Raw genomic sequence first — 24,617 nt, forward strand, 5'->3', positions numbered from 1 at the left:
GTTTTTTGGTAACGAGGTTTTCTGGGAAAAGATTGATAAGCTGACGGCCCTTTATCCAGTTTAAAGTTGTAACATATCCAAGGAACTATTTTTGTATTTGCATATTCTAAGAAACCATAAGACTTTCTCTATTTATTTTCGAGAAGGTTTTCGCATTCTTTCATTGTACTTTAATTTTAATCTTTATATATTTTAATTATTTTAATACTATATTAATTATATAAATAAATACATTACTTATGAGGCACTCAGTGCCAAAGTGCACTAAGCGACAATTTGGAGATTTGCTGAATACGTTCTTAAATGAGTCCATTATAATGTCATAGAAGCACAGAATACACCAACCCAACTGTATTCTGTGATAGAAGTCTAGTCTAACCACCGAACAACGTCTAACAAACAAAAATGTAGTGTGGAATTTTTTATCAACAGTTATTTAGTTTGGCACCACTATCAACCTCTGATACGTTCCATCTGGTGTATTCTGTGCCGTAACCAAATCGCCCATTTGATTCTTTGATACAACTAACTTCACATCCACGTCTGGGGCTTTTTCCTCAGAACTGGGGAAAATTGAGAATCTTTGGGAAATGGGGAAAAACTTTTTATAAAATGACTAATAGCTGGGGAAATCAAACTGGCTAAAATATGTTATTAAATTTAGCAAAAAAATAATTATTTTTGAAAGTCCAGTAATTATGTGAATATTAAATGTACTATAACGAAAAGATAATATCGCGGTGACTGATTCCACATATAGGCCACACTCAATACAGTTTGGTGAATTGGCGCTACCGCGAACAATGATATTGCCTGGAGTTACCTGACACTGTCATCTATTATGGACCACCCGTGTAGGTCCAGGGTTCCCCGACTTACAAGAAACAAATAAAATTATCAAGCCTTCTTAGGAGTCATGAGGCATTGTCATTTGTCATTTCCTGTAATTCTATATCATAACTGTCATACTGTCAATAATCAGTAATGTCAAAAACAATTACTATGCCCGTCAGTGTCACCAATAGTACTTACAACACTTCTCATTTGTTTCGAGCTTCTGTCATATATGTAATAATATAATCCGTATATAATATTAATGTACGCCATATGACAGAACCTCGAAACAAACAAGAAGCGTTAAAAACTCCTATGGCTGAATATCGGTAACCTATATGGTAGGCAACACACAGCGCAACTCGGGTTGCATATTAAGTAGGAGATTTGTTAAAAACTGAAATATATAAATCTGGGGAATTCTGTTCAAAATCTGGCAACTTTTAAAACACAATTACTAAATTTTATAGGCCTGGCAACGCTGTATCACATCGGTTTATCGGTTAAAAAAGGTTATGTTGCTGATGAAAAGTAAACTAAACAAACAAATAAATAAATAAGAAAATGGCTTTTCCACTTATAAATAAATTATATCCAGCAAATCACAAGACTATATTCGTTCTTGACCATACTCCGTACTTTGGGATATCATGTGAAAATCCTATTGAGTTTGAATTCCTCAAAAACCGAACTCCAGGTTTCATCCCTATGAACCCAATTTCAAAGTCACTATGGACTTCTAGTGTTGAATCTGCTATTGAATATTGCAGGATAGTATGGGATTTGTTTCCCCAAGGCAAATTGGTAAATTATTTATTACAAACCCCTACCACAATAAGATTAATCATTTTTTAGGTTCGATTTATAGCCAGTGATACTGTAGCTCATATTTTAAATACATGGAATCCCTCACAACAAAGTTTAAATCACGTATGTATAAATAGATTCTCTAATATTATGTATAATATAGTTGGAGAGAATAATTTTAACTTGTTAATTATGTATAACAATTAACTAATTAGCCTCTATACATTTATAAACATTATTGCAATATATTGCTTTCAATGAAACATGAAAACAAATGGTTTTATGTAGTAATTTTTTGCTATCTTTTAGTATTTCTTTATTAAAGCTATTAATATGCTATGGTTAACGCAATGAAATACAAAGACAGACAAAACACTCCAAAATAATCAATATCCTAAATACCTAGATATTACCATTGTATTACATTTGACTGGACCTTCTCCTTTTAGAAATACATATATTGAAAATGTCTCTACCAAATTAAAAACAAGAAATAATATTCAAAAGCTTTGTGGGTCTATTTAGGGATCTTCAGTGACTACTCATGTGATTTTCAGTGATTACCCTGGTGTATTATGTAGTGAAATATTGTGATCCTGTGTGGATGAACAGTCCTTACACATAGTAAGGAATAGCCGCTATTGATAACTGCAGAAATAGTATGCTCATAAGAGAACATAAAAATATTAATAATAACCTTGTCTTATCTATACACCAAGGTATTCCTGACACAAAGAAATAGGAAGAATTTGAGACAAAAAAATGGTGGAAAAATAGATGGGAACCAAGCACAGAACCACACATCCATAGAGTACTCCATCCTTATCAATTGGTTCCAGGATCTGATTTGATTCATAAGACATGGGTGACATTAAATAGAATCTGCACTCGATATGAACTAGATATGTAGTCTCGACATAAACTTAAATATATTTTAATGTTTAACTTTATTTGTAAAGTCTATAGTTTATAGCATTTTCTTAATTTGTGCCATTAGCTAAAGTTTTCTTCTAGTTTGAAATTATCTAAAAATTTGTTCATTGCATCAGTATGATAACGCTATTTATAAATAAAATGACCCTCTGTCTTGTTAAAGTTACTATTTATATAGATCTATATATGATCAAAGATCACATTAAGTATGCACACAATGTCAATGAAATTACTTTAGTTGGCCAAAATACATTATCACTAAACCCATAAGGTAAAAATATTCGTAAAAGTTTATTGCAGTTAGAATAATTAGTTTTATGTTAATCGATATTGAAGTCACAAATAATTAAATATAGTAAGGTTTGACTATCTTCTCGAAAACAGCCTCCAAGAATTCAAAAAAAGTATTAACATTACCAGAAGAAGATCTATATATACAAACTTTTTATTTAAATATGCTTTAACTGAAATACCACCACTTATTTCAAAATTGTTATCGATACAATGTGTTTACATTGCCAAAGTATCAAACCCAGATTGCAGTACCACCACAAGATTTTTGAGACATTTTAAAGGTCTGATCTGGTATTTACAAGACATTTGGTTTTACTCAATCTTATGAGTTTTACAGTTATATTATTATTAACTTTTAATTTTTCCATTCTGCTTTTTTATTGTATGAATTAGGTACTATCCTTGTCATAAATGATGTACTTTCAGATTATGAATGGCATGTCACTAATAGGTGTTCCACCTCCACCTCCCCCTATGAGAGCAGTCAGTACTCCTCTAGATCATACAGTATTACATGGTTTACGTGCTGCTATTGAAGCTTTAAGTGAACCAACAGATTTACAATTGGAAAAAACTAGAAATGCTGGTGATGGTCCTAAAATTATTAACAATACAAGGGTTATCTGTATAACTTCAGCGAGAGATAACGATAGTATGAAACGCCTAGAAGATATATTTTTAACAGTATTGAATCAACAAAATAAATTGTCTACCACGTCAGACAAGCTATTGACTATCCATCATTGCCATTTGGTGATTATAAATACATTTCCAATTAATATGGAGTCACAGGTCAACAACCATCCAGCGAAAAATCTTTCGCAGATACTCACAACCGAAGTACATTCCCTAAAAGCTCCACAGATACCAAATAAATTATCATCACTTATTCTCGAACACTACGATTTAGCAAGTACCACTGTTACTGGCATCCCGATGAAAGAGGAACAAAATGCATCGTCATCCGCCAATTATGATGTTGAAATCTTCCATGCGAGCTCAGCACATACAGCCATTTTGAAGGGAAACGCTTCCGATTCTGCTGCGATCAGGACTATTAAGGAGGGAATGGAATATGAAACTGTAAGTTTAGTAAATATGTTAAAATAATAATCATAATTTGACTTTAATACCTTTCTATGAATGCAGAAGTTATAGTGAGCTGAAATATTTTGTGTCTCGATATTTCATTATAATTAAATTATATTAATTATATTAAATTTTTATCATTACATTTTTCCAGACAACTCTTAAATGGTGCACACCAAGAGGAATGACCGGATCAGAATTACAGAATTGTACTTCAATGCATCGGATAACACCAGTAGATGTCAATTCAAGACCTTCATTATGCCTAATTAATTTTTTGTTAAATGGTAGATCCGTCATGTTAGAAATGCCTAGAAAGGCAGGTGGAAAAATTACGAGCCATCTTCTTGCTGCACATGGTGGAGAAATTTTTATTCACACTTTATGTACAGCCAGGTAATGTAGATTTTATTTAACTGTACGACGTTATACATACATGATATGTGACTGAAAGGAAATCCAGTTAAATTTAGAATCTGAATTTTAACTGGATTTATATTCGGGAAAAAATATGCAAATCAGCATTTAATATCTAAATACACTGTATCTCTATCTTCTGGGATGTAAGTCATACACTGCTCCAAGAAATTAACACTTAACACACTGCGGTCCAGGTTTATCGTATATTAACAAAACAATTTGGCCAATATAAGGTACAAAAGGCACTACATGATCCTGAAGAGTGTACAATATGTAGCGCTCAGCGGTAAGATTTCCGAGCGATTACGATTTCCGATTTCCTCAAGTCCGAGCATGCTGCGCCCGCCATAAGCGAGCCTTCACCAAATGAAATGGTATTCTGAAAAGCGGGTAAACACTTTTCTACTTCTACGATCCCGGTAGAGAATAGGCCTACTTCAGGGAAGCGACCCTGCCCACGCGAGCCATGCTTTGCCTTAATTCCTTACTGAGAGAAATCATCCCAAGCGTCCCATCTCTTTGTCCTTCCAAAATACCTATTTTCTATCCCTCCCTGGTGAAAGGCATCAACGATCATCAGAACCTGCTCAAGGTGCAGAGGAAATGATCCTGGATCGGCTTGAAACCAGAATACTACAAGCATGACTGGAGCAGTTTGAATGGTTGTGGTACTGCGATGGGGAAGGCAACGGGAAAACCACCCCATTATATTTCCCACAAATCTAAATGGCAGATGGAAACAAGAAAATGGCCCTCAGTCCAGGGCACCCCTTAAATGGGGAGAGGGTGCGAAGAATCTCTCTTTCAACTACTATTGAGGTCCAAGGAAGTGGACAGAGTCCAAATATATGACAGGATAGTATGCATTGCCACCTGGAACGTAAGCAGCTTATTCATGTCTGGGAAACTTGCAATTACTGATGCCGAAATGAGAAGAATAAAAATAGACATCTTGGGAATGAGCGAAGTAAGATGGCCTGGTTCAGGAAAACAAAAAACAAAAGATGGATACATTTATTGGTAAGGAGGAACCGACCCAGAACATCAATATGGAACGTCTATAATAGTATCAGACAAAATTGCACAGTCAATCATAGACTTCATCCCTCTAATAATAGAGTAGCAATGCTGAAATTAAGAACAATCCATAGAAACTTAAATGTTATTTAGGTCTATGCTCCAACAAGTGACAAACCAGAGGAAGAAATTGAAAACTTTTATAACAATATAGATGAAATAATGCGACTGGCAAAAAAGGCGAAATAACGATGATAATGGGTGACTTTAACGCCAAAGTTGATCGTGGTGCTGAAGGAGACAACATAGGAGAATACGGTCTTGGTACCAGAAACAATATTGGAGATAGACTGGTACAATTCTGCGTAGAGAACAACCTGTTAGTAGCCAACACCTTCTTCAAACAACATCCTAGAAGGCTATACACTTGGAAATCACTTGCAGACAGAAAATTTAAAATTGTTAGTATAATCCAGTTATAATGGATAAATTTTACAAAAAATTCATTTTTTATTTGAAAATCAAATCTATAGGTGTTAATTTTTCTTGAATATTGGGCTTATTATTTTTACAATTATTAATTTAACCAATTCGACAACCAACTATCTCACTGCTTATATTTGTTAATCGGCTGATTTAGTTGTGACTCTAGTATATTCATTAATATTTATGATTAAGCCAACGGTACCACACATGGTATATTCCCTATTTAAAATTAAAGGTTTATGGTACTGGAGATATCCATGTATATATAACAGGTATCTATATCGTTAAAATATATCCTTTTTGGAATAAAAATCGATCTGTTTTAGCATTTTCACTAAACCCATTGAATATTGCCAAATATAAGGGTAGACTCTTCTGATTGGCCAACCCTGTATGTTGTGTGTTCTTGTGGTAATATATCCAATTTGAACGTAATCTGTTCCTTTGAATATATTCGTCTTATGTATCACTATCATAACGGCCTTATGATTTAACGCCGATTCTGAATAACAATGATATAAATATTTTTAGATCTGTCTTGGAAGATCCACCTTCAATTTCTGAAGGTTGTGGAGGGAGAGTGACTGACTACCGTATTACCGATTTTGGAATGCTTATTAAACAAAATACCTTATTACCCATAAAAGTAAAGAATGAAGAGAGTGAACAACCGATTCAAAAAATAAAAACTAGATTAAATAGACTGACTCGATACTGGCCTCTAACTATAAGCTCGACGTTAATCTTTAATTTAAAAAATGTAAGTATAAGAATAATTATTCTTTTATTTCATGTATTTTTTATTGATATACTGAAGTTTTTGTACCAAATTAAGTTGCTTCTTTTTTGTATCATCATTATCAGAATTATATTTTCTTTGTTGTAATGAAAAATACATTTTATAGTTGTTATTTGACGTTTCGTTCTATTGTGATCACACAGAAAAAACACTAAATAACGGTACCTGTGTCCATTTAAATATCTTTCTATAAACAGGCATGCCTTTACAATTTTATTTCGTTTTCCGCTGTACCTCAAGATGTAAGCGAAGTTCGACTTGCGATTTCGAGACCCCTGTTAAGGGTAAGATATTTTTTGTACCTTTTGTATTTTTTATATTTTTATCTTTTGTTTCTTCTCATTTGAGTTTGTATTTTCTCCCAAGTTAGTCTCAGTCTATCTCAGGTTATTCCATTGGGAATCAATTCTTATCCTGATCGGGAGTTCAAGTCTCCCCGCATCTAAGTATGGAACACTCTTATTCAAGATTTGACTGCACCGAAGGTCAACATCGAGTTGATCTAATTAACAGATTATGTAATTTATTGTAAGTACTTTTCCTTCTAATCACAGCCGATTACAGTGATGTTAGTTCCGAGTTAAGAAAGTAACGCAAGAGACTGGATCTAGTTACCAGTGACGTAGCGAGGATTTTGTTTCGGGGGGTGTCCACTCGTTTAAGTTCACTCCCCCTCTGTTCTACAAAACGTTTAGAAATTCGATCCACCAATGACTTATTTAAGTTTTTTTAATAATTTTTTTATAACAAATACTTCTTCTTCTTCAAGTGCCCTGTCCGTTGCGAACGTTGGCTATTAACATGGCAATTCTGATCTTGTTTGCGGCGCTTCTGAATAGTTCGACCGATGTGAGCCCGAACCACTTCCTCAGATTTTGGAGCCACGAGTGTCTTCTCCTGCCCGGCCCTCGCTTACTGTCTATTTTTCCCTGGACAATCAATCGCAGTAGACGGTACTTATCGTGTCTCAATATGTGGCCTAGATATTCAAGCTTTCTTTGTTTAATTGTATTCACGATTTCTTTCTCCTTTCCGATTCTTTGGATTACCTCTATGTTGGAACAAATACTTACTCTTTTTAATATATGTATTTTTTTGAGTAAGGAGTAGTTTGTCATTATCGAAAAATCTTGCACAGAAAAATTATAACAATACAATGGTCCTGAGAAAGTATTTTTGTAAGTCTTATTAATGAATATGTAGGTATATGAGAAAACAGTATTTGTAAGAAAATGAATTGACTTTTAATTAAAAAATATATAATAGAATGGAAATGTATAATTTATGTTTCTCATGACATTAATATATTTCTTTTAAATTGAATTATTTGAAATTTTGAGGTACCAAAAATAATCTCATGTTATATCTAGAAATATTTATTAAAATGCAAAATTTTTAAGTAAAGAAAAAAAACAGCATACCTAATAATAAAAGTGAATATAATTATAATTTGATTTTTTTTGCCATTATATCTAAAACATTGAATTGAGGACAATATTCCAGTGATACGACACTAGGGCAAGTTCAGTAAGACTTTCATTACCAGTTCTATTCCTCAAATACGTTTTTAATCGTTTCATAGTTGAAAATGAGCGCTCAACACTAGTAGTAGTTACAGGAATCGTAATTAAGATTATAAGAAGTATATCGATGTTTGAAAAAATCCTTTTATTATCATAAAACTCCACAACTTCTCTATCAGTTTTTAAAGTTCTTATTCTTTTATTACCATATTAAATACTGTCGTGTCAGTTCTGCCAGAGAACATTTGGAGATGCCATACTAATAAGGAGTATTTGAAATACCGTCATAATGTCTTCATTGTTGATAAATCTTATCAAGTATCAATAATAAAGGTACCAACCAGACAAGAGAATGTTTATAATTTTGACTTTACGCCAAATTGAGAAGGAAATAGGTATTCCAAAAACAACTACCGGGAGAATTTTAAATTTAGGCCTTAACGTACGAGATTTGTCCTTTTAGTTTTGCATATAGCTGCTTAGAGGGCGCCAGCAATAAAACCTTCAGACACAAATAAATCAATCTTTTGTTGACGCAAATCAAGAGTTTCATTGCGACACAAGGAGTCGTGTGAATACAGTGAATTTTTGAAATTATTAAGTCTAGGCTAGACTATAGAGGATAAACGAGTGATATGGAGGAAGAAAAACAAAAGAGAAGTGAATTTTGGGCACCATCCTATTTTTAAAAGGAATAGTGAAACCTAGTAAATACGAGAATGGGCAGAAAATAAGATAAGTACGATAAAGGGAAACGGTTACTATATGATAACAAAATAGTAATGAATAGTTTATCACGTGCATCATTCGTTAAAGTTAAAAAGTTTAACGAGAATATAAATCGGAAATCAAATTCAGGATTTGGCCCAAATCGAACGAACGCCTCTATATTAAAGGTTCAGATATGGTAGGCGTACATTACAGGCTACAAGTTTTCTCCCGATATGATTTTCTGATGCGCTTGAGTAACGCGCGAAATCTCTGCTTGAGCTCCCCTACTATAGTTGATGACAGCCCAGAATCGAGAGACATGGAGGAGCTTGGAGGCCTGGGATCAACAGTAACGTTTACATGATGATGATAATTAGACTTCGGCAAATATGCATATCGCATATTGTGCATATTTTATGCAAATATTTCATATTTTGGCATATTTGTATAAAAGTTTGCATAAAGTGCATAAAAGTTCAGATTTTTATACTGTATTTGAAAATTTTTAAACATACCAATTTATTTCAATTCTTGTATAAAATTTTGTAGTCATTTTAATCAAGAAATGATCTAAGTACGTAATCTCTACAGGTACAAAACATTTACAATTTCAAAGAAGATCAATTTAAGTAGCCCTCAACATTCTTAGAAAGTCTCGGTCACTGAGGCATTCAGTTATTGGATAATCGCTAAGGGTTCGCTCATTTGCATTTTATGATCTAATCCCCAAATCTATCTACAATTTATTGTATCTTAACAGCAGGTAAACGGCTAATAGTTTTGTTCCTAATTTAGGGATTTTCCAAAATCTCCCAGTTTATTGAATTAGGTACCTAAACATTTCTAATTTGATGCTCAGATTTGTAAATCATTTTTGTTTTGATATTCAAAGCGTAAACACTCGTTGTGCGTAACAAAAAGGAAGATTGTGATTTTATAATGCCTAAAACAACCAGTGCTTCAACTTGGATTAAACCTTATAAAGAGCTGTCTATGGATATGGGAAAAATCTACTGTTCAGTCAGTGGCAAAATTGTAAGTATCTAATATTTTCTATTAAATATCTAATATTTCATACATACAGGGTGTTTCCAAATGACACTTACAACGTTTGACTGTAGATACTTCTCGAAAAATTGAACAAAACGATATAGTTAATGAGGGGTCAAACTTATTTACTTTTCGAGATACAGGGTGTTAAAATTAAAAAAAATTAAATTCTTTTAGTTAATAACAACAATAACTTTAAAACCAATAAACGTATTTACTTGAAATTTAGTACTCGTAGGTTGTTTTTAAATGAAAAATAGCTTCCTTTAGTGAGAAAAAATTGTCCATGGTACAATACAATGGTGTGTATTTAGAAAAATTTTTCACCTTTACTTTTTTTTATGAAGTCAGCTATTCTAAAACACAATTATTTTTATTGTAATTGAATTAACAAAAAAAAAACTTTTGTTGAATTTTAAAATAAGTTATATGATGTACTAATGGTTAGTAACAAAAACTAATTTGTGGATTAATACTGCATTTAAAACACTTAGCGAGTGTTTTTTTTTTCAAACCAGTTATTTGATTAACCAAAAACACCTTGTATATTTTTATATTTTAAAGGTTGGGTTAAAATAAAGGTTTTTATTTTTATTTATAGATAGCATGTGAGAAGAAATTTCAGATAGACCAACATGTGAGAACTGCTTCACACATTGCAAAAAAAGGAAAAATAGGAGGAAAACATCAAACTTCAATGGCTAAATGTTTCCAATCTACTTCAAAAAAATTAGATGAGCAAGAAACTTTTAATGAAGACTTGTGTCGCGCATTAGTGTCTGCAAACATACCGCTTTCAAAATTAGCAAATGTAAATTTTAGTTCGTTTCTAAAAAAATATTGCAAACTTAATGTTCCAAGTGATCGGTCTCTAAGAAGAAATAATGTGAACGGGCTATACTCGTCGGTGTTAATTAATATTAAGGAAGAAATTGCAGATAATTATTTTTACATATCTGTAGACGAAACCACTGATTCCTCAGGAAAGTATATTGCTCATTTATTGATTGGTGTTCTTAAAGAAGATACCTTACCAAAATCTCATCTTATTTCATGCCAGCAACTTGAGAAAACAAATGCTTTAACAATTTCGCGTTTTATACAAGAAACATTAGCAACTTTTTTTCTTCCGACAACTATTCCTTCTAATAAATTACTGCTTATTTTATCGGATGCTGCTCCTTATATGGTGAAAGCAGGACAAAATTTAAAAATATTTTTCCCAGATTTAATACATGTTACTTGTGTAGCGCATGGATTAAACAGAGTTGCAGAGGAAATACGAAAAAAGTTTCCTCTTGTAAATACCATGATATCCAGTGTCAAAAAAGTATTTCTTAAATCTCCTATAAGAATTCAACTTTATAAAGAAATGCTACCTAACATTCCTCTTCCACCACAACCTATTTTAACGCGATGGGGAACATGGTTAGAAGCAGCTAATTTTTATGCAGATCATTTTGTTAAAATAAAGAACATAATTGATACGTTAACAGATGAAAGTTCCCAATCTCTTTTGGATTCTAAACAAACTTTTCAGAGTAACTTGCTTCAACAAGAACTTTCATTTATAAAATCAAATTTTAGTTTTGTTCAAAAAACAATTACTCAGTTAGAATCACCAAAACTGTCATTGTTCGAAAGTACAGCATTAATAAAAGAATTTGCGTCATGTTGTCGGAACGTTAGAGGTAATATTTGATGTTGAACGAAGTTTTTCCATATATAAATATATGTACTCAGACAGAAGCCACAAGTTTTTGTTAGAAAATTTTGAACACCACTTGGTCATTTATTGTTACCATAATTCTAAATAAGTTTATTCATACTTAAAAATGATGTAGTTACTTAAAATAAATGTAAATCTTAATGAATAGTAGGAAATATTTAGTTATGTACACTTTTTTTTTAAATAAAATTGTTACTATTTTACGATTTTTTTATTTATTTGTATGCATATTTTGTAAAATATTTGCATATTTTCGGGTAAACACGTGCATATTTATGCGCATATTTTCTACATTTTTATTTGCATATTTGCCGAAGTCTAATGATAATGATTTCCAGAGATTGTACTATTTTGTCAAAGTCTTGCAAAATCTTTATATTTATATTATATTTGTAGTGTATACCCTTGATATATCCTTACTTAAAATGGATTTTTAAATTTTTCAATTTTGAATTATTTTATTCTTTTATTTGTTTTTAGTATTTCGATCCATTACCAACCCTAATAACGAAAGAAAAACTAACAGATGAAGAAATCTTCCAATGCAAAAAAGTCATTTACAATTTGATTTCTTTAGAATCAAAAATGGAACCTATACATCCGCCTAACACAGGACAACGAGTCAAGGGACAAAAAAGAGAGGAACAATACAAGGCCATGTGGAACGAACTTGAAACGTTGGTTAAAAATAATTTACACTCAGATAACCATAGAAGCGTTTATACCTGTTTGCTGGAGTGCCATAAGTTCAATTTTGATGAAGATAAAATTTCTGATAAGGTTGAACTGGATGAAGCTCTGCATCAGTTAGACAATATTGGTAGGAATTTTTTAAGAACTGTATTTAAAAATGATGCAACCCCTCCATATTCTTAATTCTATTTACTTACTCGTTTACTTTTTATTTATTTACTTCTGCACAAGTAAATAATAATGTACTATACCACAGCCACCTAAAGCTAACTTTAGGTGGCTGTGACAGAATACATAAAGTATAGAATATTTCTAACTCTAATTATACATCAACTTTACTCAAACAAACTCAGTACTACGGACGTGATTTATTTTATTTTATATTTTTTTAAGGTCCTGGTAAGCCTGAAGTGGATATACCAAGAGCATCCGTAATACGAGCCACAACAGACTCTCCTATGTCGCCTCCACCTCTAACTAGTATAGCTCAGCCACTTTCTAGAAATGTTTTGAGTAGAAACGGTGGTATTTATAACACCCAAAGAACACTACTCGAAATATTTACTTCTCAGGAAAAGGTTAAGAGTAGACAAGAGTTTGTGGGAAGACAAAATGATAGTCTTACATGGAAATTGTATTCGAATCTTAAGACTGATGATAGGGGTCCGAGGGAAAATATGGAAGTGGAATGAGTTAATTTATATGCAACTTTCGTATTTATGTGTCATATATTAAGATATATTTTATTAAATTTTATTATCATTGATCTTTTTTATTTAATCGAAACTATTATAAAAACAACAAAAGTTGTTTCTTGGGAAAGTTTAATTTTGTTTTTCGTATTAAATAAAGAGGCGGTTCATTTATATATTTGAGATCTACTTCATCTAAAACTAAACCTAACAATGAACAAGAAATGGCAAAGAATTGTATTTATAAAATACCTTGTAAATGCGATCATTTTTATTTAGGTGAAACATCAAGGCCATTAAATGTATGAATTTGATAGGTATCAAATATGTAAAAATGCATGGGATAATAAACATAGGGTTCAATGGGACGATTCAAGTATAGTCATAAAAGAAACAAATGGTAAAAAGAGACAAATCAAAGAAGCGGCTCTAATTATGCTATATATTTGGATATATTTATTATAACTTGAAAAATCAACTAAACAATACAAATAGTAAATCGTACTTACATTTACATTACATTATTATTAAATCGCGAATCGTATAAATTGACATTTAAAAACGTAAGTTTTTCTATTTTACTTCTTGTTAACCGTGTTCTTCTTTTATTTAAAATTAAAACCAGATTTTGAACATGTGTTCACATTTACAATACTTTTTGCTAAACCCGATATTAGTAATTGTACTACGTCGGATACTATGGAGGTAAGGTTACCGTTTGCTAAAATTTTATTGCAAGATTCTTGAAGGCAGCGTACCATAACAATCACTGAACTACCCTTCAAGTATTTTTGGCCACTCATTGTACTTGTTATTTCTTAAGGCCGTAAAATTTGGGAAAATTGAAAACAAATAATCCAGTCTTCATTATTTAGATTTGGTCCAAGTCTAAGTCTGTATTAACTAATACAAAAGTGGAATGGATTGCCTCTTCTAACTCGGTCATTCTTTTTAACATGTAATAGGTGAAGTTCTACCTAGTTTCCACGTCTTGGATTGGCCGTTTGGGAACTTTGTTATGTTGTAATTGATACTTTAAAAGCCTTTCAAAAGATAAAGTACTTTTTTTGAAATGTGTTTTTTTAGAAACTGAAATTTGAAATTAGTGAAATAATTTCACTAATTTCAAAAGCGATCTTTTCTGAATTATGATTTCCAGAAAAATGGCAGCAGCCTAATAAAATCGTTTTGAATTCTAAATTTTCGGTTAAATATTGTCCTGTTAATGCGATGTAACTCAGTTACTCCATATGTCCAAAGGTCAGTAGTAATACAGATATTTTCCATTTCTTTAACAACTTGTGATCTAATAATTTGCTTAGTTTTGGTATAACATTCCTGAAGTAATGAGCCTGACGTAATGAACAAGTTTTTCTTGTTGGTGGTTTATATCCAGGAATCCACCCTGCAAACTTTTTAAAAGCTCGTTCTTCAACTATGGAAAACGGATGAAACGAGTCTTTGCATAGGTTTATTAAATCCTAGATATCTATTTGTTTCTTTTGTTCTAAACTAATATTTTTATTAATGGAAGTATCCATCACCTTTTGACGCTTGGGTCGCGGTGGCAGTATGTCAGTACTTGTAGTAGAAGTAGTCGAAACGGACAGAAATGCGTCAGAAGTTTCAATCATTGCAATATTCAGAAAGTGGACCATAAAAGCTGCATCTTCTACAAATGCGCATTTTTTGAAAATAAAATAGTATTCTTATACTAGGTCAATAATTTTGACTAAGAAAAATAATTCATAATTGAATATTTACAATAAATAAATCCTTTGACGAACTATCAATAAAGATTTGAAATCGAAAATGCAGATCAATCGTAAATCGAAACTCATTCATTAATCAGAATACCTAGTTATAAAAAAACAAAAGAAAGAGTTAAGAAGCTGGTTACTTCTATAAAAAAAGAATAAGAAGATTGTACTAGTGAAAATAAACCAGTACAAGAAAAAGAAACTGATAAAGATGACTTAAGTCCAGGTGTATTTTTGATGAATTTATTAGACATGACTCATCTAAACATACACCTTTATCTAGAGGTATAAAAGAAGTCGACATGTATTTGTCTGATGATATTACCCACAAAAAATTTCGAACGGTGATTGGAACTGTCCATTACAGTGGTGGAAAAACCATCGCCATGTATATCCTAACTTAACCACTATATTCATAAAATATTGTAGTATTGTAACAAAATCTGTTCATTGTGAACACATGTTCAAAATCTGGTTTAATTTTAAACAAAAGAAGAAACAACAAGAAAAGTGGAAAAACGTATGTTTTTAAATGTCAATTTAGACGATTCGCGATTTAATAATGTGTCATGTAAATGTAAGTACTATTTGTATTGTTTAATTTATTTTTTAAGTTATAATAAATATATCCTTCGTTAGTTTCTTTCAATATAATAGCCAATATGTTTTTTGTGTACTAGTTTATTTGAAACTACTGATAAACAATCAACTAGTTAAAGTTTACGAAAAACGGTTCCGATAAAAATGTCAACGACCCACCTCTAGTTTCTTAGGATCGGAACCAGAGATCTCAGATCGGAACTAATCGTCTTACTACTGGGCAATGGGCAGCAATAAGAAATGTGGAGGGGAGACCAAGGGGAAATATGATTATTATCTTTGTCTGTTCGCTGAAAATATGATTTTATATCTGCGTTAGATATCCTGTTAAATTTTACCATACCCACCATAAAGTTTTACCTACACTGTATGAGCAATATCGGTTGTAGAAAGGGTAATATCTATTGCTGACTTATTCGTCCTTCTCAGTCTTGATAAAATAGTTTCTTTACCATTATTTAAATATATTAGTTTACATTCACCAATAGCCCCTCATCAATTTTTCACCCAACGATCCGTAGTACTAGGACCGCAACCAACGTTATGATTATTAAAATCGCCAAGTACCAAAAATGGTCTTTTCAAACTAACAAACATTTTTTCCAATCATTCTGTGAAATATTTAATCCAGGTTTTACATATATATTGAGTATAAGTTTATAAGACGCTTCTTCAGAATTTTTTCGACTATTTTACTGAATATCGAAACGATGGAAATTGGTTTATAATTGTCTACAAGGTCACGATCGCCCTTTTTAAAAATAAGAACAATCTTGGAGTACTTAAATGAAGTTGGGAATATCCCGATTGAAAAAATACTATTAATGAGATGTGTTAAAGGTGTAGTAATTATTTCACTAGTGTGTTTGATAAAAAAAAGCGTTTTAGGTATATGGGTATATTTTATTAGGTATTGTATAAATACCTATTGATAATCCTGGAATGAAAATGGTAGCAAAAATTAAACAGGCAACAGGCAAAAAATCGTGTCGTTCATTATTATATAAATTCTTGAAGCAAATCAATTTTAAGTAAATGTGGTAAACAAATATATAGTAAATAAAAAGTGCAACACAAAAATCTTAATAGTGTGTCTGAGTTAAGCAATCAATTAGAAGATAAAGAGCTTTATTCAAATGTACATTTTATTTTGTAGGTACTTGAAGAGAACTAATAGAAAACATATTCTCATTGAACTTGATATTATAAGATAGAGGCGTAATTATCTAACTTCTATAAAACAGTACAGAAGTTTATTTTAGTTTAGTTTAAACATTTTATTAAATTATATTTAATTTTTATTGTAATTAGAAAAACAAAAAAATATATATTGGAAGTGAATTGGAAAAAATTATTATTCAAATATAAAAAAAAAACAAAGTTAGGTTAGAATCGACGTGTAAGGTTGTCCGATACTGATTATTGGATTACCACAAGGCCGAGATAATCAACCAAAAAAGATGTATTTAGTGACTTTTCTAGTAACTTTCTTGGGTGTGAATCTGTCTTTTTAGTTTAATCCTCCTGGTTAAAAAACAAACCATAGTGCTAGATTCCTGAAAGTGTTGTCAAGCATTTACATTTTTATTTGGAGTGGCCCTATATTATAAACTATTATTTATATTTATTAAAATGACAAGTGTATTAAAGGGCAAACCTTTGGGATCTCAAGCACGAGAAATAATTTTCCATGTTTTTAAGTTTACAACCGAAGAAGCTAATGCAGATCAAATTTTAGTTGATTTAAAAAAGGTACAATAATTACAAGTTCATTACTTCCCAAATTATAGGCTGTTGAAAACATCTTGAAACACCCTGTATGTCTGAAGCTTTTTGCACTCCTTGATCCAGAGAATTATTGCAATAAGTTTTTTTCTGATTACTTCTAAATCGTGAGCTTTTATCTGGAATCCCCTCGCGTATTGGCTATCGGTTTTTGGAAGAATTAAATTGGTTGCAGAACTGGATCATTGTGACAGTCAAGATTAAAGTGCAATTTGAAAATCTTCCTTGCATTCAAATGATTTAGTTTTGCTTGAAGCTATCTACTGAGATCATTATATTTTCCCCATATAATTAGGGTTATAACTACAATAATAATTCGTGCTGTACTTACTTTTCTTAGTAATGCTAAAATTTCTAATTTCTATGGAGGGATTGATATCAAAGTAAATAAAAAACAAAGTGACCGTGAAATATTTATATTTATGAAAATATCCTACAAAACCTCAAAACTCATCTACAAATGATATTTTTTACATTAAATAATGTGTGGGATATTGAATATCTTCAAAAGAGTCCAGTTAAAAGCGTGAGAATATGCATGTAAATGAAAAGAAACATTAAGACCTACACATCAGATATTCAATATCCGTTTTAAAATTAACCTCACTATATTTACACCTTCCCATTCCCAACAACTCCCAAAACTACTTTTTTTAATAAAGCCTGTAGTTTACAAGATCATCTTAATATTTTAACCATCCTCGACGAGTTCCTTAAGCGTATAATCGCTAAGTACATTTTTGTTACAGGAATATTTAAAAAAAGATAATGGGAGATATTATGTAACGGGTGTATTAACATAATGCATCCAAAATAATAGCTAATATTTTTTGTAAAAGTGTATACGTCTACATTATTTGATAAAAGGCATTCAGTTATTTGTTGTCTATATATATTTATATATAAATATTATTTATATTAAAACAGAGCTTTGCTATTTCGAATCGAAATTACAAAATCGTTCAGTGTTTTTTTGTACTCGTTACTTTTACACGATTTTATAAAAACGAACAAATTGGATAGGCAATATAGCTCTTGCTTCGGGCCATGATCAGTTTCAAAATGCTCTCTGCGTAACTAACGAACGCTTTATGTCGTTGACTGCTATATATTAGATTTGTCTTATCACGAACCACACTGTAGTTAACGCATGGACAAATTTTCATCTGCTGATTATTGACTAAAAAGAGGTTAATTTTCTGTGCTTATATGCCAGAATTTGGAATTATATCTTCCTCACGTTTCGTGCGACTGCGCCACTTATTATCAAAAGCGACACAGACAGAAATATTTCTAGATTAAACGAACTGCTGAAACTGATTTATGAAGTTTGAAAATGTACTGAATCTATCGAATATAACGTTTAACCGAAACAGTAGTTTGAAAGTTATCGATTGCGTTAAGGTATGTCTATACAGAGCTATGTTGCCTAACTACTTACATTTGAAGTTGGCGAACGAAAATTAAAACTGCTATGAAATAAAAAATATATCAATATATATTATATTATGTACAAGATTACAGGAAAACTTCAAATGCAAAAATTCCTGTTTATACTTTTTTATACTGTGTGTCCCACAATATTTTGCGATTTGTATCATCCTTAAAAAAATCCCTTATAACGCTATTCGTAAATAGTATTTGTCAGTGCAATAATTGTTTGCATTATCTGATTACTTGCAAAATGAAATTTTTGATTGACTGTAAGAATTAAGAACACTGGGTAACCATGCGGTTTTCAACCGATCAACATAAGACGGACTCTCATCCGGTATTCTTTTACACGCCGGGCCGTGAGCACGCATGTCTGATTTTTCAACAAGCCGACTACATAGCCGGATCGGCTAAAAATCGTATTGTTAACAATTTAACAATAGAATAGGGCATAGAATTTTAGTATAACATTAAGAATTATGATCAATATATATATATATATATATATATATATATATATATATATATATATATATATATATATTCAGTTTTTTGTCGCATGTTGATGTAAGTTATTTTTTTATAAACGGTAACGTTATGATGCCCCACTGCCGAATGCACTTACCAATTACCCAAAAATATACCCTTATTAGTTCCTAAATATATATTTTTGCAGTAAGTAATCAGTTATTGTAATTTATACTAAACATTAACAGTGAACACAATGCTCTGGACATTTATTGAAAATTATGTATGTCAAAATATTGGGATCATAAAACTATCCAATGTTTAGAAAATTTCAATTTGAAATTGTAATATAATCAACAAATCAAGTGTTGGGTTTCAGCATGTCGAACAAACAACTAATTTTGTACAAAACATTGTGTAAATATTAAATAACTGCAGATGCGCTTTCAAGCAGAGAATTTCGTCAAAAACATCGTCCAATTGATTTTCATATCAATATATAAGAGCGTTACAGTCTTGCGGTCCTGCATGAAAAGTTCCCATAAGTTCAAAATTGGGAACCGGGTTCCCATGAACTAAAAATCGGGAGCCGAATTCCAATAACTAAAAATCGGAAGCTGAGTTGCCATGAACTAAAAATCGGAAGCTGAGTTGTCATGAATTAAAAATCGGAAGCGGAGTTCCAGTTCCCACGAGCTAAAAATGGAGAGCTGGTTTCCCATGAGCTCAAAAATGTGTTCCTGTGTTCAAATTCGGGGAAGAGTTCATAGCTTCATGTTTATGCCGATACCAGGCCGGTTTTCATAATCTTTTATGAATATACTACAGACAGACTATACTATAGTATGTCTATAATATATTCTGTATATAGTATACTATAGATTACGTGAACAGCAAATTGAAAATTACCATGAGTTCAAAACGGGAGACGAATTCCCATGAACAAAAAATTGGAAACTGAGTTCCCATGAACTAAATATCGGAAGTAGAGTTCCCATGAACTAAACGTGGAGAACTGAGTTCCCATGAGCTCGAAATTGTGTTACTGTGTGAAGAAATTCCCATGAGTTCAAAATCGGGAGCCGAATTCCCATGAATTGAAAATCGGGAGCAGAGTTTTCATGAACTAAAAATGGAAATCAGTTTCCATGAGCTAAAAATTGTGTTTCTGTATTCAAAATTGGAGAGAGAGTTTATAGCATCATGCCTATGCTGATACCAGGTCGGCTTTTATTGGCCTTTTATGAATATACTGCAGACGATTAGGTGAACAGATAATTGAAAATTACCTTGAGTTCAAAATCGGGGGCCGAGTTTCCATGAACTAAAAATCAAGAGAAGGGTTCCCATGAAATAAAAATGGAGAGATTTCCCATAAGCTCAAAATTGGAGAAAGAGTTCCTAGCACCATGTTTAAGAAAATGTGAAATAAAACTGCATAGAAATAAAGAAATTTGCAGATAAAATACTCATTCCAGCAAGACCTACTGTTGAGGATGATTATTACACAATAAAACAACCTGACCAATCTAGTTTTTTTATGAGAAAATGGGCATAAAGTAGTATTCTTATACCATATAAGGAGTAAATCATTACCTTTACCTAATTTACAATTTATAATCAAAAGACTACTTCGACAAATTAGGGATTAGAAATCTTCGATTGCTAATTAGATACTCACTTGACGCAGCTTTTAAAGTTTGGCTAGATCTGTTGTTCATGAAATAAACATATACTGGGGAAATGTTTTGTTGGAATATTTTACAGACGTAAGGACGTTCATAAATTATGCATACGCCAAATAAAACCTTACAAAGATCAGAGTGGGTAATTTAGGGTTTAGTGACTGATGAACATATTAAAAAGTTGTTTTATTTAATAAAATTTCTAAACTATGGATATTTTTTATAATTCAGTCTTTTCGAATGTACAGCAAACATCGTTTACTATGAAGTGCGCGAAATGGCGTATTTTCGACTCGAGTTACCGGTCAAACGATCGGAAGCTCGAAATTCTTGCCGCTAAATGGGTAGTTTTAAAATCTGCGCGATGAAACATCACCTGATTTGATGTTTGCTATATGTTATATGTAAAACTGAGTAAAATTACTCAATACAATTTCTGCCAAATTTGATGTTTAGCTAAAATGTATTTTTACGTGATATTGGAATCTTTGTAACTGGGCGTATTTTATATGAATAGTTTCAAATTACAATGAGACATTCAGTATCGAAGGAAACTAAAAAAACCAACTAAAAATGGAATGTACTTCATATTATTAATACATAAAAGAATGCCTACGTTAAAGGAATACATAAAAAACAAATAAATTACTTAAACTACCCTAGTAATGGTAATATGTTATGATGATAAAGAACAGTATCAAAAATTTATAAATGACTAATAGATCATTAAAAATCAACAAAACAAAAAAATCTGTGAAGAAACAGGAAACTTTTACATAATCTTTTTATACACTCAGAAATTTCCTTTGGTTTTGAACTTCCTGGAATTTCACTGTAACATAAATGTCGTAATTATGTTTTCCATTATTTTACTAGTTACTTTAAATATTTTCTAAAAACGTGTCATTAAAGAATATAAACTTTTGCGAACCTGGCGAATACTGATGGAAAACATAACATTTACTTACAAAAACTGGGCTTTTTGCATTCCTCTCCAGGAAATTCAAGGTTTTATAAAATATTAAATTCTAATATTTTCTAAAGTAAATACAAAAATGGAAAGTCCATAAATTTGTACAGACCAATGAAATGTTGAGGCGTGTATTCATAGTTATTCGGAAAATGCTTTCCATTTTGAAACAAAATCTCATACAGCAATAAATAGTAACGTAGAAGAAATACTTTTGTTCCAATTTACAAAATAGTTTTGTTTTAGTTTATATCAATATTCATTTATTTAGACAACTGATCAATTAAAAACTGTCGAGAATAAATAAAAATGTCCAGTTTTTATATTAAACTATTTAATTTTTTCGTACAAAAGCGGCTCTGAAATGAACGTTATGTAAAATTCATGTATTCTAGCACACATGTGCTACTTTGAACTGTAACGTGTGGCTTTGTCTAAATTTAGTTTATTTTACCAAATTTTGTAAAACACCCAGTAGACCAGTGTAATTCTTACCTAAATATTATTTTACTGTCTTGAGAATTTTCTGCATAAAATACCGTTAAATATTTACCCATGTACCACTCAGCTACTTATTTTGTCCAACTTTCCCGTTATGGCACTTGTTTGGAAATATTAAAACTAATCCCTTCAACTGCCGTAAAAAGTTCCGTTATTGTAAAGGGTCTAGAACCTACGGGTATTTATTTATTTTTAAATATTCTAAATAACCATTTTTAAAGGATACCGTAAGGTCCACTCAAGGATTCAGAATATTTTAGTCGAAATTCGGAAACGGTATTTTGCTCAGGCAATTTTTTGTGTATATAAAAACAGCTTACCTTTTCAATTCTTTTTATTTTCCAAGTTGCAATCAAGATGTGAACGTCGACTCCATGTGTGTACAAGATCCCTCTAAAAGGGTTAAATTTTTTGAACACTTTGTTTCTTTGTTTCCTTCGCGTGTATTATTTTTGTATTTTCTCATTTATTGTGGGTCCTACTTAATCCTAGGAGAGAGACCTAGTTCATCCTTTACTAGGATGGAGGCCTTTCGCATCCTAGTTTGGAGGCCCCCTTTCATTCTAGTTTGGAAGACCCTTTTTGTCTCAGTTTTGTTCAAAATTCGGCTGGAGTCGAATCCCACATCTAGTCTTAATCTGATTAACAGATTATTTAAATCATTGTGAGTATATTCTTATATTCTACGCCAAATCCCTCTAAACGACCCCGCCCAGAACGGAGCAACGGTGCCATTGAGCAAAAAATGTATCAGTGCTCCAAGTTTACTTCTTATTAATTTAGTTCACTATGTATGGTACCGAACTAAATAGACAAATAAACAAAACGAAACTTTCGCCTGTGTTAATAAGAACCCAAAATAAGAACCATATCATGCAAAGAATGTTGGTGGACAAGACATCTAGTATGATCGCGACAGAAAAACCCTTCCAAACGAGTCCTTAGGTCACAGGCCACGAGGAAGTAGGACTGAGATAGGCAAACTTTTATTATGGAATGTTGATGAGGATCAGGATGCTAGAAAAATTAGTGTATCAAATTACTGGCAATAATTGTCAATGGCAAAGAAGACTTATGAAGGTTGAAGCTCTAATTTAGGACTGTAGCACTAGTGATGATAATGAGAATGGTAAAATAAAAGCATGATTCCTGATTTAATAGTTGGTTATATTTAAAAGATTTTCAGATACACTGCTTAAATTATATTTTCATTAACATCAAATTTACTGGCATTTCAAAATTTGATATTTCCTTTACTTCTCAGCAAATACATTCCCTATTACTAATCAGATAATTTGAACATACAAGTGAAAATATATAAAAATGTATATTGTACTGTATCGAACTATAAATGAATATTGCTATTACGTCAATATATGGAATATTATTAATAAGATCTTCACTAAATCAATACGATTCTAATACAAATTTTAAAAGAAGATAAAGATATCAAAATATGAAGAAATTAAAAAATAAAAGATTTTTCTTGTGTGATTATGGAACAGTGAATAATTTTATACTTTTTTTGTTACAAAATGAACATTTACTGTTTAGATTATTCTGAGTATTTCTTCTAGTTATTTATTTTTAAGTATCTGAAACATCAATAATGAATTTTTCGAAAATGAAAACATACTTGCATAGTAACACTCACGAAATTTAAAGGAAAAGTTAAATAATGTAACTTACAATGTGTGTATAGATCCTATTCTTAAAATAAAAGTAAAAAATTATTATAGGTAATTACGTATTTGTCACTTCGCTTCTACGTCCTCTCGTATTTTTTTGCTTGACGGCTGGATGGAATTGTCTTCATACGGCCGTTTGATAGTTTCACCAATACTGTTGGAGTCTTCTGTCGAGCCTAGAGAATCCTTGCTTAATTCTGCAATAAACAGAAAGATGATGATCTAGTATACACAGTGAACACATAAAAATAAACTTGATATACGCTTGAAACCTACAGAATAAGGAATTACATAGAAATTTAGAAATTGGGTCGAAACTAAATAAGCGTCAGCGTAGTTACCAAACTAATAGGTATTCAAATGGAGCATATACAAGGTTGGGATAAAGTATAGAACCAACAGAATATCTTTGAAACAAAAAGACGAGAATTCATAAAACTTTGCATGTAGGTACAATAACATATAAGGCATCTGACGCCATATTTTTTTCCGGTTTCACCGAACAGAAAAAGATATTGACGGAACGTGAATTGGAGGCTATTTTGGCGACTTTTTCCTTGGTGAAGGAATATTCCGATAATGATTACAGCGAAAACGAGAATGTTTCCGAAAACCTTCCAAATGTTTTTCATGAAAACGAAAACAATGC

The 24,617-nt window shown here is 31.5% G+C and overlaps 2 protein-coding genes across 3 annotated transcripts in view; one reads left to right on the plus strand and one right to left on the minus strand.

Moving 5' to 3' along the window:
* The first annotated feature begins 1,299 nt into the window (after positions 1–1,299).
* On the plus strand, positions 1,300–13,151 carry asun (integrator complex subunit 13 asun). Its single transcript, XM_072541138.1, has 7 exons — positions 1,300–1,638; positions 1,690–1,764; positions 3,295–3,951; positions 4,112–4,353; positions 6,412–6,640; positions 12,173–12,512; positions 12,779–13,151. The coding sequence occupies exons 1-7, from the start codon at positions 1,399–1,401 to the stop codon at positions 13,075–13,077; spliced, it is 2,082 nt and encodes a 693-aa protein (XP_072397239.1). The 5' UTR covers positions 1,300–1,398; the 3' UTR covers positions 13,078–13,151.
* Positions 13,152–17,622: 4,471 nt separating this feature from the next.
* Amun (protein amun) overlaps positions 17,623–24,617 on the minus strand; it is a 114,231-nt gene continuing 107,236 nt past the window's right edge. For both annotated transcript variants that reach the window (XM_072541140.1, XM_072541139.1), the window contains exon 7: positions 17,623–24,165. In XM_072541140.1, coding sequence (XP_072397241.1) covers positions 24,035–24,165 — 131 coding nt within the window. In that variant the 3' untranslated portion in view covers positions 17,623–24,034. The remainder of the gene's footprint in view (positions 24,166–24,617) is intronic.

The sequence above is a fragment of the Diabrotica undecimpunctata genome, chromosome 8 (genome assembly GCF_040954645.1).
Source record: "Diabrotica undecimpunctata isolate CICGRU chromosome 8, icDiaUnde3, whole genome shotgun sequence".
In the NCBI taxonomy this organism is placed as follows: Eukaryota; Metazoa; Arthropoda; class Insecta; order Coleoptera; family Chrysomelidae; genus Diabrotica; species Diabrotica undecimpunctata.